Here is a 17,022-nt window from a genome sequence, read left to right as displayed (position 1 = left end):
TATACATCTCTGGGATACAGGCAGGAATTGGAAGTCAGCAGCCTATGTAGGGTATGGCCCTGAGCGAGTAGGGAGTGCCGAGGACTGAGCCCCAAAGTGTGACAACAGGCAAAAGGGGCCTGGAAGGAGCCGTCAGAGAAGCAGGAGCCAAACCAGGGAGACGGAGCCGCAGAGCCAGTGAAGACAGCATCTCAGCAGGGGGAAGGGCTGCCTCTGATACCTGATAGGTCCAGTCCAATGAGGTCAAAGGCTCGCCCTCTGTAGTCCCAGCTACTCCAGAGGCTGAGGCAGGAGAATCGCTTGAACACAGGAGGTGGAGGTTGCAGTGAGCTGAATTCGCACCACTGCCCTCTAGCCTGGGCAACAGAGCAAAACTGCGTCTCAAAAAAAGAAAAAAAAAAAATTAGCCAGGCATGGTGGTGCACACTTTAATCCCAGCTACTTGGAGGCTGAGGCAGGAGAATCACTTGAACCGGGGAGACAGAGGTTGCAGTGAGCCGAGAGTCAGCACCATGGACACCCTGAAGAAACCAGCTCGGGGGAAGGACGAGGATCACTGCTGATGGGCACTTGAATAAGCCCCTCAGGGAGGAGAGTGGGAAGGCCCTCTGAGAACAGGGGCAGCAGCTGACAGGCCCGGGGCAGCAGCTGCGGAGGGGCAGCTGCGTTTCTCCGAAGAACAATGAGGGACCCTGTGTCCTTGAGCTCGGAGGCGGGCGCCTCTCTCCCAGGGCCAGGAGGAAAACAGATCCCTGCGTTAATTAAGTCTCATCAGCAGCAAGGCAGCACTTGCCAAGGCCCTGCCTCTGAGGAAGCACTGGGCAGCAGGGACAGGAGCTGGCTCCTCGGGAAGGTGCTCAGGCCGGGGAGGAAACGAGCCCTGCCTGAGGACCTGGCCAGAGGAAGTCACAGCCCTGGGAGGGGCCCGGAGGACCTGGGCAAGGACAGGCCAGCTGAGGCCAGTGCTGAGGGAGAAAGCAGGGGGAATGCAGTGCCTCTGCCTGCCTGTCGTGGATGACGCCCAGTGGGGTAGGGCTGGCTCTAAATGTTGGCTTTCGAGTAGAAATTCCTTAGATGTTTAACTCAGTCTGGTGTTGAATGAGCAGCTGTTATCCAGCGAGATAGTTATGTATCTAGAAGAGGCTTTAGTCATCATCTCTTCCAACCACTTTTTACAAAGGGAGAAACTTCGGCTTAGGGAGGGAGCAACTTGCCCTGGGTCATGCAGCCAGTGAGTGGCAGGGCCAAGAACCAGCACCAGGGCCCTTGGCACCCTGTGACTGCCCGCAGGCCAGAGGGTGCCCCGCAGATGCTGCTGCCGCTGAACCCACACACTGAGGAAAGCAGCGGAGGCAGAATGGGCTGGGATAGAGCTGGGGGAGCCGGGAGAGTGCTGGCCTCTGTGGAGAGGAAAGGGGGTCCTGATGACAGGCCTGGCTCAGCTGGAGAGAATGACAAAGCTCTGCGGGGAGGCAGGCCTCAAGGGAGGCTCAGGACCTGGGGCTGGGGGCTGCAGACGGGCCCTGGGAGGAACAGGCACTGCCACCTTGCTGTGTGCACGAGACATTCATTTCAGTCCCTCTGAGTGGCTTCGGGCTGGAGACTCGTGGTGCTTCTCGGACGTCCCCTCACTGTGCGCTCCGTTTGGCTCCAGCTTCTTAGTCATTTCGTGCACTGAGTTCAAGAGCATTCATCCTATTTCAGACTTGCCTCCCACACCTGACTCTCCGCTGGGTTCTGCTGGATTACCTGAGGGCTGGACTGGGCTGCACTGGGGTGGGCAGGACCCTGCAGCCCCTCACCAGGGCAGAGAATCGCGAAAAGCTTTCCTAGCCAGGCGGGCAGCACTGCATCAATGCAGGTCCTGAGGGCCGTTCTGCCCTGAGGAGATGACCAGACACACTCGCCGTCTTCCAGGAGTGCACAGCGGAGCCGGGAAGACAGATGGAGATGCAAGGAACCTGGCCACAGCGGTGAGAGGAGATGACCTGGGAGGCCCCCGCACAGGGAGGTCTGGTCCAAGGTCAAAGAAGCTTTACTTGAGCAACAGGTTTGAGGTCTGGGGAGAGGAGCTTTATCCAGATTTGAAGCGCGAACCCAGTTTATTTGTAATTTGTCTAGAGATGCTCTGTTGTGTTGTTTTGTTTAACAATTCTGGAAGGTCTCTTCTCTTTCAAATAATTCTCTGGCTCAAAAGAAAATCTCTCAAGAGGAGAAGTACAGCTGTTCCAGCAAGAACAGCGTGGGCCCTTGGTCTCCAGGTGGGGCAGTGGAGCCAGCGAAGGGAGTTTTCATCTGACCCTGAATGCCAGCATTGGGGGAGGACAAGGCAGTGTGAGGCCCGCATGGGAGACTGCCGAGCCAGGAGCGACCTCAGAAGTTACGGGCACGGAGCGGAGGATCAGGCCAAGCTGGAGCCCAGGGCTTCGGGTTACCAGAGAGGTCCATGTTGTCCCTGTGTCACTGGAGGCACAACTCTGGGTGTCTCCTCTCTTGCCTGAACTGGGGTTCTGGGCCCCTAATTCATTAATCCCCAGCATGTCTGCCTGCTAGAAAGGGGTCTCTGTGGGAGGTGCTGACAGGGAGGGGCAGGGGCAGTTGTTCAGAACAGCGTGTCCAGCTCCTTGTAGGAACAGGACCCGTGAGGCTGCCAAAAAGGGGCCAGGGCCTCCAGGCAACTGCTCCCTTCAAACTTGGCTCCTGTCCAGCCCTGTCCTCAAAACCAGGGAAGGCAGCCCTGACAGATGGCAGCGATACTGAGCTGTCAGCCTTCCCAGCAGGACCAAGCATCCTGTGGGTTTAGAGAACAAGGCTGGCCCCTGCTTTGCCCCCAGGGCTGACCACTGACCACCGCTCCCTGGGTACTTCCAAGACAGCTTCCCCACTCTGGGCTTCAGTCTTTGCCTTAAGATTGGAGACTGAGCTAACCGAAGGCTCTGTCAGTGCCTGGAGCAAACATGTGGGCAAGAACATGAACACCCTGGCCGGTTCCAAATCCCAACATTCTAGTGGCTCCAAAAGACAACCGTGCCCAAACTGTGTTCTGGGGAACTTTCTTGATGTTCCATGAGAGATTGGTCCCTGAAATAAAGGGTAAGCATTCTCCATCAACACAGATGTGGTCTATCCACATAATGGAGCATTGTTCAGCCACGAAAAGCAATGAAACTCTGACACATGCCAACACGAGGATGGACGTTGAAAACATTACGCATAGTGAATGAAATAAGTCAACAGAGAAGGACAAATATTGTGTGATTCCACTTATATGAAGTACATAGAATAAGCAAGTTCGTAGAGACAGGAAGTAGAATAGAGTTTATCAGGGTGGGGGAGGGGAGGAGGTAGAGTTATTGTTTATCAGGTGCAGAGTTTTTGTTGGCAATGATGAAAACATTTGGGATACGGATAATGGTAATGGTTGCACACATTATGAATGTATTTAATGCCACTGAACCGTCCACTTAATGGTTAAAATGCTCAATATTATGCTATGTGTATTTTACCATAATAAATTTCTTTTTAAAGGATAAGTGTTCATATAAGTTTGAGAGGCACTGAGTTCAAAAAGTTAAATGAGTGTTTCTACTGCAGGACTTTTCAGTGCCTTTAGGAAAAGGATATATTACCTTGTGGTCCTCAATGGACAGGATCATTGAATCAGTGGTTCTTACATAGCCTAATGTTATTCATCTTAGGGCTGCTCCCCAGATTACAGTATTTGGCTTTCCAGGCTGTCTCTCACACCAGGACCTGTGCAGAAAAAGCACTTAAATCTTCCTCAAACCTCTTGTCCTGATTTTTATTTAGGAAATGAAGGTCAGTGTAGCCATCTCAAAGCATACCAAAAATAAATAAATAAATAAATAAAAACGTGCTGTTTTTGTTCTATTTTCTCCTCCAAAAATGGAGATTCCTTTCCTGGGATTTGGAAACATTTTTGAGTTGCTTATTAAAAAAAGAAATAAAATGTGTGTGTGTGTGTGTGTGTGTGTGCGTGTGTGTGTGCGTGGTGTGCATGTGTGTGTCTGCCAGAGGGGAATTCTCTAGAAACTTCTGGTTGTGGTGCTGGGAATGAAATCCCAGATGATGAAAGCTTGTTGCCTGTGAACCAGATGGCTTTGGAGGTGGTTGGGGGCACGGGCTTGGCTCTGCTCGTTTCTTGGAGAGAGGGCAGCCTCTGTCCTGGCCTTGCTCCCCACTGCGTGGCCCATCTGCTGCCTTTGGACAAGACTTGGTGACAGGAGAGGCCCAGGAGAGGCTGGCTGGTCCAGGGCGGTGCATCTTTTCTCCCAGAGGTGAGACCCTGGATACTTGCTCAGCCGGGGCGGGTGAGTGCCCTCACCAGCTGCTGTATTTGTTCATGGTCTATCCATTAGCCACCATATTGGTGGTGATGGGCATGGAGGGGGCAGGGAGGATGTTAGAATGAAGAAAAAAGACAAGATTTAAGTGCCAGCTGTGGGACAAGCTTGGGTGAGTCACAGCCCAGAAATGTAGCACCAGGGAGTGAAGCCAGAGGGGAAAAAAACTTATAACTGCCAGAAACATGATGAACCTGTCAAAAATACATGAAATTAGCTGCATACGTTAGGAAGCAAAAGGCAAGGTCCTGTTAGTTTTTTTATGAGTGTAAGCATTTTAAAAAATTTATCAGGAAAGAAAAAAAATCATTCCTCTCCACACTACTGCCTTGGGTGAGGGATGTTTTGGAGAAATCGAGGAAAGGTGTCTATGTTCCCTTGAGGGCCTCAAGGTAGAGAGAAGGAAGCAGCCACAGGAGCCACTGAGTGAGAGATGAATTCAGCGGGCCCCAAAGATCAAAGCCAGGGATGTAAGTCCCCCGATAATCCTCAGAGACACGGGCAATGCCGGGCTGGCTTCCCACTGAACATGGCACATGAGTGGAGATGTTTTTATTTATATGGGAAAAGGAAAGATGAGCCCCGAGGGCAGGAGGGTAGCAACGTAGGTCATTGCTGTCGGGTTAAGTAGGGCCTCTCTTGTCTGCCCAGGTTCTGGGATTGAAAGAACTAGAGTTCCCTGGGGACCCAGGCGCCAGGTGGGATACAACGCTGGGGAACATTAGGACAAAAAGGAACTGTTTCCATTGCAGCAAACATTAAGTTCAGAAAGAATCCTATTTCATGGAGAGCCAGAGAGAAGGAAACAGGGTCAGGACTGAGAGAGAGGGGCTGCTAATGATACCTTGGGATGGGACTGGGCCACCACCCTCAGATGGCCAAGCTGGGGGCATGCCCAGACACGGTGGTGAGAGGGAGATGTTGTAGATCTGGAGGGCACAGAAGACCATCGTGATAAGCAGCTAAGAGCCTGAGCTGGCCAGGCACGGTGGCTCACGCCTGTAATTCCAGCACTTGATGAGGCGGAGGCGGGCTGATCAACATGGTGAAACTCCATCTCTACTAAAAATACAAAAAATAAAAAAAATAATAGCTGGGAGTGGTGGTGCATGCCTGTAATCCCAGCTACTTGGGAGGCTGAAGCAGGAGAATCTCTTGAACCCGGGAGACGGAGATGGTGGTGAGCTGAGATCACACCACTGTACTCCAGCCTGGGCAACAAGAGCCTGGGCTGTAGTTAGGAGGCAATGGGCCCAAGGAGGAACTTTGGAAATAAACCTGTATCAGCCATGGCAGAGGCAGGGTCGGAAGGGACGGGCCATGACAGGGAAGCCAGTAAGGAGGCAGCCACATAGTCTGTGAGCAGGAGCAAAGGTGAACTCTTGCCAAAACCTCAAACACGCCATGCTGGGGTGGCCTGAGGAGGCTGGCCCGCTCCAGGGAGGCCACAGGACCAGGGCGGCAGAGAGAGCTCATCTCTCCGATTGATTAGTAGTAACTGCTTGGAACATTGTCTGGAGCAGAGTTCAGGCAGTGTGGGAATCCCTGGAGAAAAAAGCCACTGTTGATTAGTGATGTCTGAGGTGGGGCTGTAAGGAGGCTTGGTGGCCTTCGTTCATTCATCCACACATTCAGCAACTGTTCATTCAGTGCCCGTGTGCCAGCATGTCTGCTATGATGCTGTCCTCTTAGCTCAGTTCACAAAGGCTTGGCCACATAAAGAGGAAAAAGGTCCAAGGCCAGGCTTCTCTCAGCTCTAAGCCCCTCTCCCTTCAAGCCTCTCTGAAGCCTTATAGAAGACCACCTGGTCTGGGTCCTGTTTCCTCCCAGTCTTGAACAAATTAGATGCTTGGGAGTTATTTGTGGAAGGAAGAAAACAAAAATGAGTTAATTACCACATTTTCCATGTTTTATTCATTCATTCAACAAAGAAACCAATATAAACACTTTGCAAGGCCCTTTCAAGGATTGGGGGTTGAAATAGATCCAAACTTTGCTCTCCAGGAATTCATAGTACCATCTGATATTAGACACGTGCCCACAGTTCTGTAAAATGCTGTCACTGTTTGTCAATCTAAGTTACTCAGGGTGCCTGGCTTCAGGGAGGCAGGCATAGTTTGTCTGGGGTCCAGGTCACCCAAAGGGAGGCACTTGTGAGGGCAAAAATCCCAGGGGTAAAGGTGAAGCCAGCCCCTCCCCACAAAGCAGGGACCCTCTGCCCCACTATCTTCCTGGAACCAGGAAACAGAAAGCAGCTGTGAAGGTGGGGGACAGCAAGAGGGCAAGACAAGAGCAATGGTACAGATACACTCAAAGGGTGTCCTTGGAGATGTCTGAGTCTTGATGTTTTCCTAGGCTGCTGGCAACGACCAGTTTGTGTCTCAGGAAGCAGCATAGGAAGGATGCAAATGTAGCCCCAACACCACCCCACTAGCCGGCTTCCCATGGCTGACCACAGTGTGGTCCCTATCTTACCCTAATTAGCTGTCCCTGTGCCTCTGTCCAGGCTCGCCAGCAAGCTCTTGAGCAGAGAGGGGCTCTGCTTCTACCTGCAGTTTCCAACACAGTCCCCACACATGGCAATGCTACCCAGTGTCTGGCCCCTGGGACCTGCCTACTCATGCCTCCACTCGCGGTGAGGAAGGGGAGTTTGGTGGAGGTCGAGAAATCCAGAATAAAAGAGGATGGCACAGGGCCATGAAGGGTGTGGCCATGGAGACAGGAAGGAGTGTAGCGTGGAGAGGCGGACACTTGCTCAGAACCTCATCTCCAGAACTTAACCCTCTTTTCTGGGACAGCCTCAGGCAAGACACAGGAAGCAGCACACAACCTGAAGGCAGAGTCTTTGGAGAGTCTTGCAAAGCTTGGTCTGTGAGCTGAGATCTCCAACTCCCAGAGCCGTTCTTTCTGGTTTTGTCCTGCAGAGAGCAGGAGCCTGGCACACACACACATGAAGATGCGTGTGCACACGTGGGGCTTCATGCAGACTCACCCAGGACGATCTTGTGGGCCCCTGGAAAGGGTCCCCTCATCCCTTTATGGCCTGTGCCTGGTGACCCAGAGCAGACAACAGGGCAAGGAGAGTGTGCTACAAACAGATTCGCAGGTGACTCTGACCACAAACCCAAGACCAGACTGCAAAGGGCTTTCACAGGGCCCCGTGAGGGCAGCTCCTCACCATTTATATTTTGCTGAGGGTCTTCTTGCATGGCTGTTGCATAAAACTGTTTATGACTGCCAGTGGAGTCTGAATCTATCTGAAATAGAATTCCATTTTCTGGAAATGTACACGAGTATATGTGTGGGTGTGCATGTGCACAGGAGAGGGAGTGTGCATGTGTGTGCAAACACAGGTTGCTGTGCTGGAGAGGAGGCTAGGAAAGGAGAGGAGAGCATGGACTTTCAGTCATCCACACATATACATATGTGTACACACACGCGTCCATCCACAGCCTGTCTCCCAAATCGGTGCTCTAAGTCACTTTCTTGCTGTAGACCAGAGCCCACTTAGACTAACGGCTTCAACCTTGCCTGCACATTAAGATCACCTGAGGAGCTCGTAAAAGACCAGGCCACACCCCAGACCAATACATCAGAATTTCTGAAGATGAAATTTGGGCCATCAATACAAATATTTAATAATCTCCTCGGGTGATTCCAACGTCCTGCCAGGGCTGATGCTCCTCTGCGTAGAAAGCCCTTCTATTCCCCTTCTCGGAAAGCTTCTATTCACCTTATTTAAGACCCAAGTCCCATGGCTATTTTCCAGGAAAATCCTTCCTGAGAGCCTCCCTGGGAGTTAGTTCTTTCTTTCCTGAAACTCCTGACAATACCTTAGCCGTCCAACAGCAATCATAATTATTTGCTTGTCTACCTGTCTGTCCCACCCCCCTACCCCCCTACAGAACCTGGAGCTCCATGATGGCACGCCTATCTTCGTGTCTGACAGACAGCTGGCCATCAGTGATGCTTCAGAATGAAAGGAATGTAATGAAGACCATATGCAGGAGGGAGATGGGAGGTGGGGGATGGGCTGTCCCTGGGTAGTAAGGCCATGGGTCTGCTTCCTTAGCAGCAGAATGGGGGTACACTCCATACCCTTTGGTAACAGAAATGGTCCTTTATGTCAACAATTTGATGCTGGCCAATCCACATGTCCTGCTTCCTTAGGACAACAGAGCAGTGCTGTTATCTTGCCGGGGTCACAGGGTGGTTGAACCTTCCTAAAGGACCCTCCTGACCCCATTCCACACCCGCTCTGTCCAGTCGGCTTCCAGAGCACCTTTGCTCTGTGGAGTGCTCAGGGCCACCTGGGTCCCCTGTTTCTGCGCCAGCCCAGGGATCCAGGACAGCCCACACACTGTGGTCCTTGGTAAAGAGGCAGCCTGGGAAACACTAGTGCAAGGGGGGCTTCCTGCAGCCGACCCCACCCCAGCCCAGGAATCTGAGCAGCAGAGACGAGAAAGTGACACAGGTGAAACCAAGGGACAAACTGTGTCCTGCATGGCTGCAGTCTCCAGTCCCCTCCTTTCCCCCTTTTCTTGGGCAGCCCTGTCCCTTCTGCCTTGACAGTGCTCTCCTATTTCTTATCACCCCTTCTCCCGGTCCCAATGGGCCTTTATTGTGCCTATCTTAGGCCCAATGAGGTGAAGCCATGTGACAAGGCCACACAGAGACTTTGGGCTGGGACTGGGGGCGCTGCTGGAAAGGGTTTGAGAGCACAGGATTTGGAGTGAGGCCATCCTGACTCAACAACTAGCTCTGTCACCAACTGGCCCTGTCTCCTTGAGGCCTCGGTTTCCTCATCCGTGAAATGGGGTGAATAATAGGGGCCTTCATCTCATAAATCCATGGTACAGATTAAGTGCAATGCTGACAGAGAGGGCTCCTCATGTGTTTCTGACCAGACCTCCTGGTCACTAGTCCAGGCTGAGACTACTGCGGAAGCCGCCCTCTACCCACTTCCACACAGACACACACACACACTCACACAGACACACACACTCTCACCTGTACAGTGTCTGCTCCTGAAAGGCTCTCAACCTGGAGGTAGAGACCAACCCCCTCCCTCACACACCCCAGCCGATGACCGGCCAAAGTCCTGGTCACCCACAGAGTCCACTCCACACAAGTATTTTCTTGACATTTTGGGGCTTTTACTTCAATTTGAAGCAGATGGTTGAGCACAGACGTGAACAGCTTTGGCCTTTTGAGCACAAGGAAGGAGCGGGCGTTGGCTTTGAACACGCCCACTGTCCCCCCCATACTGGCCCAGTCCCCTGGTCCCTTCCTCCTCTGCCCCTGCACACCCTGTAACAGACAGACCGCCAGCCTCCAAGTGGGGAGCCACCTTGCCCAGCAGGACAGCTCCAGCTAGCCCAGCCCCCACTCCGTCCTCAGGCCACGGGCAGGCTGAACAAGAGAGAAACTCTCTTTCTGTCCATAGCAGGAGCCGCCCATGGTGCTGGCTGCCTGGGATGGGCCCCCATCGGGGTGGTCACAGTGAGGAGAGGCTGGTTGGAGGAGCAGAGACCCATAGGTACCTGCCCTGGGACAAGCCCTGGCGTAGGGGAGCCGGTAATATTGCTTCTCTCCCCACTTACTCCCTTCTGGTGATGCTCAGGGCTCAAGGAGCCTGGACCCAGGGGACACTGGCAACTGGGGCCAGCGGCCTGGGCAGCCAATGAAGGGCAGAGAGCGGGCAGGGATCTCAGGCCCCACTCCCGGCCCTGCTCAGGCACCCCAGCCTCCCTCTCTCAGCCCCCAAGGCTTGTCTTACACTCAGCCAGAGCAAGGCCCTGTGGAGAGAGTGTCCCTGGGGGTCACCAAATGCCCATCCCTTCCAGGAGTTCCTAGCAGAACCGCTGACTCGTCTTTGGCTTGAGATGGGACTCAGGCAACAGGAGGAGCAAAAGTCACAGAGCAACGGTGTGGCTTTTCACTATGGGGCTTCGTCACCCCATTTCCTTCGGTGTCTCTGTCGAATCTTTGGCAATGAGCTTCCGCAGCTGGACAGTGGGCCTTGGGCTCTCAGTGAGTAGGGGGCTGACCTCTCCCCTCCCCACCAGGCAGAGGGCAAGGTGCGAAGCAGCCTCGGAGTGGCTAGGTGGGGGCAGAGGAGAGAGGGGGGCAGGCGTGCTCCAGGTCTACTCTGAGAGGCTGTGGGCAGGGCGTCTGGCGGCATCTTGGAGAACACCACCAGGCTGGACTGTCAAGCTCACCTTGTCCTCAGGCCTGATGGGTAGGAGGGCCCACAGCGGTGGCCTCGGTCTCGCCTGTAGCCAGTCACTCCTGAAAGACATGAGCAGCCATTAGAAAGCTGCCCTTACTCCACCTGGTTCCTATTTCCAGACGCTTGCAGAATGTCCCCTCATTGAATCCTCCTGGCAGGGGCCTCTACCTTGAAGGGTTTGATAAGTGGAAGAGCCAGGATTCAAACCAGGCCTGGCTGCCTCCAGAGCCCACACTCCCGCCTCCTCCTCAGTGCTGCATTTCAGAGCCCCTGTGTTGCGGTTGGTCTGGGGAAAGAAGAGGACCACAGTGGGTATCGGGAGCCGGGCCGCTGGAAGCTCGGGAACACCTGGGACTGACACTACAATCCACAGGGCCACCCTTCTAAGGGGTCTCAGTGTCAGGCCCATCCCCACCCTGGGGTGGTGGGCTCCTCTGTAGGCTCAGCCCCACTGGAATGGCCGTCTGTGGCTTCCTTGCACTGCCCTGGGAGTCACAAGGCCCACTCTAGTGGTAGCACATTCACCTGCCAGCTGGGTGACCCAAGACTAGTCACTTGACTTCACTAGGCGTCAGTGTCCTCAGATGTAAAATGACATGGCTGCAGCAGATCAATGATTTTCAAGCTCCTTTTAAGCAGGAGAATGAAGTACATGAAGTGCTAACACAGAAAACATGGTTCAGTCAATTTGGTGCAGCAGAATCAGCGGACACAGAGGGAGGGGACGCAGAGACCTGTTGCATTCCTCCCAACAGAGAGCCTGGGACATGTGTGAGAATCGGGGTGCTAAGGAGCACAGTTGGAAAACTGCTGGGTTAGACAGTTTAAGTTCCCTGAAACTCTGATCTGTGCAATCCTCATTCCGGCAGCTGAACTTGGTGCTCTGAGCAGAGAGTGTAACTGGCTACCAGGAAGGGCTGGGAGAGGGGGAAAGGTCATGTGGGCTGGGAGTTTTAGTCTCTGGGGAGTTAAGAGCTGGTGGGGAGGCTCTGTGAGACCTCCAGATCCACCCAGAATGAAAAATAACAAAATCCCTGACCCTGGTACAGCACACTCCTCCAAACACCCTTTTGATTCGTGCTCCAACCCTCAACCAACAGCTATTAATAAGTAGTTATTTTTAAAGCAAACATCTGTCAGGCACCTCCGACCTGCCAGGGAGCATTCTCATTCCCCCGTCTCACGAGTGAGCAATCCCAGGCTCCGAGAAGGAAGTGCTAGAAGTTGCCAGCAGCAGGATTTGAATCCAGAGCGGCAGTGTTCATCCTGCCACAGAGGTTGCTTTCGCCGAGACGGAGGCTTGGGGAGCCGGGATGGAGCCAAACCACGACGTTGGAGGGCCTGCTAACCACAGGCCCTGGTGAGCCCTGTGGGCTGGGGCTGCCGGCCAAGACACAAGGCTGGGGCAAGGCTGAAGTGGGGTCCAAGGAGGGCGAGGGAGCCGGGCCAGAGGGAGGGAGTGCTCTCCAGCTAATAGCGGTTCAGGAGGAAGAAAAGGAAAAGTGAGAGGCGGGAGCATCTTGATGTGGTAAATCCCAAGCTCACATTCTCCAAGCCCACTGTGCATGGCTGGCCCCAGCAGGAATCTGCTTTGTGTTACAGAGTCTGAGGAGGAGGATTAAGAAGCGGAAAGGAAACCCGTGGGGATGGCACTGAGTCTGTGGTCCATGGGGTGATTTACAGCCCACGTCATCCCGGAGCGGGCTGCCTGGGCCAGCTCTGCCATGGGCAGAAAAAGTTTTTCTCTGTTCAGTCTGCTCGTGGCCTGAGGAAGGAGCGGAGGCTGGATTGGCTGGAGCCGTCCTCCTGGGCATGCTGTAAAAGCAGTTGGGGCAGCCTGGGGCCAGTCCCAAGCCCTCTATTGGTTATCAGTCCCTGCTGAAGCCATGGCTGCCATCGAAGATTAAAGGAGACAGGGGTTTCTCTCACCAAGGTCTGACCTTCAATTCATGACCCCAGCCTTTTCCTGGTGTCTACACTGGACCACCACTACTTCTGCCAGGAATCCACATACGTCATCCATCCTAGGAAGTCTTATGTTCACAGAGATATAATGGGAAGAACACTGGGAGGCCTCAGGTGCCAGGACTTTCTCTGCAATTAAGCAGCCGTGTGACCTTGGGTAGTTCACTCTCCCACTCTGTGCTTTAATTTCCTCACTTGTACAGTGAGGGGAGAGAGGTAGATTAGCATTGCCCAAAATATGTTCTGTGGAACCCCAGCTATGTGAGGTATTCATGAGTTTGGGAAACACCACATACCTTGGCCCCAGCTTGGAAAGTCACTTATGTATATTAGCACAAAGGCTCTGAAAAGTCCTGCAGTGAAGAAATGTGTGTGGCTTTAATGACCCAGTTTCCCAGCTGACTCTTTTTCTTTTTTTGAAACAGGGTCTCACTTTATCACTTAGGCTGAGTGCAGTGGTGTGATCCCGGCTCACTGCAGCCTTGACCTTCTGGGCTCAAGTGATCTTCCTGCCTCAGCCTCCCAAGGAGCTGGGACTACAGGCATGCACCACCATGCCCAGCTAATTTTTTTATAGAGACAAGGTCTCACTATGTTGCCCAGGCTGATCTTGAACTCCGGGACGTAATCCCCCTGCCTTGGCCTCCCAAAAGTTACAGGCACGAGTCACTGCAGCCAGCCTCCCCAACTGATTTGACCATGTAATTGCTACTGCATGGTGATGGGCAGAAACTCACTTCAACCCTCCAGGAAAGGGAAGGCCATTTAAAGCTACAAAAGGGCATTTCACAGAGACCAGGGGAAAGGTATCAGGAAAGACAGCAAAGGGCAGTCTGTGGCTGCCCTCTAGATGCCTGCTAATAGCAGCCACTTGCAGGTATCTGCCTTCCTCCCTGGGTACTGACTAGCCTGGTCTCCCAGCACGCCAATTCCCAACACCCAGCGGAGGATGCCCATTGGTCCAGCCTAGGTCCGATTCCTTCCCCTGGACCAATCGGCTATGGCTGAGATATACCAATGATACCTCTTCATAAGGGGCTATGTGTGTAGGAGCGTGCATGTGGGGGTGTATAATTGCAAATATGGAGAACAGCAAGCATCCCCACTATGACCACCACACCACAGAACCCCTTTTCATTGGAACGCCTGGCAACATCCTGTGTCCCGTGTGAGGGTCACAGTGCCAGAGCTTACATTCCCCCTAGCTCTGGCCCTTTGTGGTTTTTTGTGTTTCTGCTGCCAGCCAAGGCTGTAGGTCCAGCTTACTCCCTGGCTCACTGTCCTCAGAGCCCCTGCCACCACAGAAGATGTCCTTTAAACAACAGGTTCTGCTGCTAAAATTAACCCTGAGAATGACTAGATGAGATAGTCTCACAGGTCCCTCTTAGCTGGTCCAACATGCTAAGTCAGAGCGAGGTGATTTGGTCAGATGGCCAAGTGGGACCATTCATCACAGGCAGAAAGCATCTTTTTATCTGTTTGCTTGGTGGTGGTCAGAATGTCAGCTCCACAAGGGCAAGGATGTGGCCAGTTTTGTTTGCTGTTGTGGCTCCAATGCCCAGAACAGTGTCTAACACACAGCAGTATCTCAGTAAATATTGGGCCAGGCATGGTGGCTTACACCTATAATTCCAGCACTTTGGAAGGCTGAGGTGGGAAAATCTCTTGAGGTCAGGAGTTCGAGACCAGCCTGGCCAACATGGCAAAACCCCATCTCTACTAAAAATACAAAAATTAGCCTGGTATGGTGGTGCACATTTGTAATCCCAGCTACTTGGGAGGCTGAGGTAGGAGGAGCTCTTGAACTCAGGAGGCAGAGGTTGCAATGAGTTGAGATGCCACTGCACTCCAACCTGGGTGTCAGAGTGAGACTCCGTTTCAAAACGACAACAACAAATAAATACTGGTTGACTCAATCACAGCTACTTCCTGTCACAGGTATTTTACTCACTGTGGCTTTTATGTATTGCAAAATATTTCTCCTGTTTTAAATGTAATATTGAGCATATTTGTAAATATGTCTATCTATACTTTAGGGGAAGTTGTGATAATTGTTATGAAACCCTGGAAAAATTTAGCATCCTTTATGCTTTTGTTCATTTCCACTTTAAAAAAAATTTTCTAATTATACTTCCTGGGCTTACTAAGCTTGTCTCTGGCTCTAAATGCACTGTTCTCCTCTCCTGATCACTTCTGTGCACTGCAGGGTAATTCTCACCACTTTGGAGCATTTAAAAAAACAATTTTATCTGCCTTGTTCACTTTACCTACTTAACCATTTTCCACTATTTCAAATTATACACTTTTTTTTTTTTTGTATTTAAGCAATTTGGATACAGCCTTCTACATGCAGAAGGGGAAAAGCCTCCAACAGGGTTGAATTCTGCCTTTTTTTTAAATTTGTCTTTCCTAAAAAGGGCAGTCAGAGTTCAAATGTTATTTTGAAATTAAAAGGATAGTTTGCCTTTCACTTTTAAGTACACCAGTATGTGGGCTGGAAGGGGGGTTTCATGTTTGCCTCTGAATGCTGCTCTTGATTTTTACTGGGGCTCATCTTGGCCCTAAAGTCAGCTGGGGGTCCCTGAGCAGGATGCTTAAACTCTCCAAGCCTCAGCTTCCTCATTTTTTTTTTTTTTTTTTGAGACAGGGTCTTGCTCTGTTGCCCAGGTTGGAATGCAGTGGTGTAAACAAGGCTCACTGCTCAGGTGATTCTCCCCAATCAGCTTCCTGTATACTGGGGACCACAGGCTCGCGCCACCACACCTGGTTAGTTTTTTTTTATCTTCTATCAACGAAGTCTCATTTTGTTGCCCAGGCTGGTCTCAAACTTTGGGGCTCAAGTGATCCTTCCCGCCTCAGCCTCCTGAAGTGCTAGAATTAGAGATGTGAGCCACCACGCCTGGTCAGTTTCCTCGCCTTTATTTATTTATTTGTTTGTTTATTTATTTATTTATTTATTATCAGAGTCTTGCTCTGTTGCCCAGGCTGGAGTGCAGTGGCGTGATCTTGGCTCACGAGTAACCTTCACCTCCTAGGTTCAAGCGATTCTTGACTCAGCCTCCCAAGTAGCTGGGATTACAAGCATGTGTAATCACACTTGGTTAATTTTTGCATTTTTAGTACAGATGGGGTTTCACCATGGTGGCCAGGCTGGTCTTGAACTCCTGACCTCAAGTGGTCCACCTGCCTCAGCCCCCTAAAATGCTCTGCCTCAGAAAAGAGGGAAAGAAAGTACAGAAAAGTGAACAGAAAGAAAATCACTTCAGTGACCTTAATCTCTCCACTGAGAGCAAACCACTCATAACATTTGGGTGACTGCTGTCCTATATGCTATTCCCACGGGTATGCGTACTCAAATACAGTATTTTATGAAAAGTGGAATTACACTGTACAAGCCACACCATAAGCTGCGTTGGTGGTTTCTTTAACGCTCAAGCCTAGACATCCTTGCGTTTGAAAAATCTGTTTTCACATCTTCTCCAAGGGCTAGGCTTTGCAGAGGTTATTCTGGACACAGGCACAAGGCTTGGGCTTCTGGCCTCCATGCTCCCCAGGGACCCAGACGCAGGTATGGGCCAGTCAGCCCCCAGCACCTCCTGCCCGCCTGGCCTGGGCGCCATGGGTGACGGGCAGGAAATTTATGAGCAGTTGTAGTTGGCTGCTATTTGCCAGGGGCGGGAACATGGCATGAATTGAGGATAGTGCTGTGTCCAGGCTGGGAGGGCCCTTCAAGGTCCTGGGTGTCTAAGAGTTCAGTTATGGCCAGACCCTTTAGTGAGCCAGGACAGTTGGCCTAGGGGCCAAGAATGGGGAGGAAAAAGTCATTTATTCAGCAAAGATGTATTACTTCCCAATAAGGGCTAGCTCTGTGCCAGGCACAGAGTTAGAGGCCCTGCCCTGGAGCAGCTTACATTCTAATTCTAGGGGAAAGCTGAGGACCACTGTTCCCGGCCACTACTGTGGATTCCACCCAGTCCTTTCTATATTTCTCAAGGCTGCTCATCAGAGAGAAGGGGACTGGCACAGGCCTCAGCTGTGCTGGGCAGACAGCTGCCCCACAGGCCCCAGCTCCCCGGGTCAGGAGCAAGGTAGAACTAGCGGTCCAACTCCCCCTTCACTGAGGCCAACATACGTGTTCAAACCTCAGAGTCAGTCAAGGCCGTGCAGAACTTTCCTATCAGTAAGAAACAATTGTTACATCAGACAATATTGAGGATGAGAGCAGGTAGCCTGGGGGGGCCCTTCCTGTGCTGAGATGCTAGAGGTGGTGCTGGGTCCCGGGTATTCTAGGCTAGCATTTATTGAGCACCTACCATGCACACCACAGTGCTGCAGGGCCTTACTTGGAGTTACTTCCACCCATTAGAATGTAGGTTCCACACGTGCAGGGCCGGGGCGGTGGATTGTCAGTTGAGTCCTTGCTGCCTCCCTAGTCAGGGACAATCAGGGCCTGCTCATGTC

The 17,022-nt window shown here is 52.1% G+C and overlaps 1 protein-coding gene across 6 annotated transcripts in view; it reads right to left on the bottom strand.

Annotated features, from left to right (window-relative positions):
- Positions 1–17,022, bottom strand: part of ATOH8 (atonal bHLH transcription factor 8) — a 63,866-nt gene that overhangs the window by 19,669 nt on the left and 27,175 nt on the right. For 2 of the 6 annotated variants that reach the window (XR_005198235.1, XR_001821553.2), the window contains exon 3: positions 10,586–10,655. The exons of 1 other annotated variant lie outside the window; for it this stretch is intronic. Coding sequence is in view for 2 of the 5 variants with exons in the window: in XM_037734690.1 (XP_037590618.1) it covers positions 16,901–16,990 (90 nt within the window). In the remaining 3 variants the exon portion in view is untranslated. Of the gene's footprint in view, positions 1–3,498; positions 3,754–6,253; positions 10,656–16,177; positions 16,991–17,022 lie in introns of those variants that run through there. 3 more of the 6 variants (XR_001821554.2, XM_017517994.2, XM_037734690.1) reach the window with 3 other exon arrangements.

This window comes from Cebus imitator, unplaced genomic scaffold, assembly GCF_001604975.1.
Source record: "Cebus imitator isolate Cc_AM_T3 unplaced genomic scaffold, Cebus_imitator-1.0 Scaffold655, whole genome shotgun sequence".
In the NCBI taxonomy this organism is placed as follows: Eukaryota; Metazoa; Chordata; class Mammalia; order Primates; family Cebidae; genus Cebus; species Cebus imitator.
The sequence above is the reverse complement of the archived record's forward strand: the minus strand, read 5'-3'. Positions and strand labels throughout refer to the sequence as shown.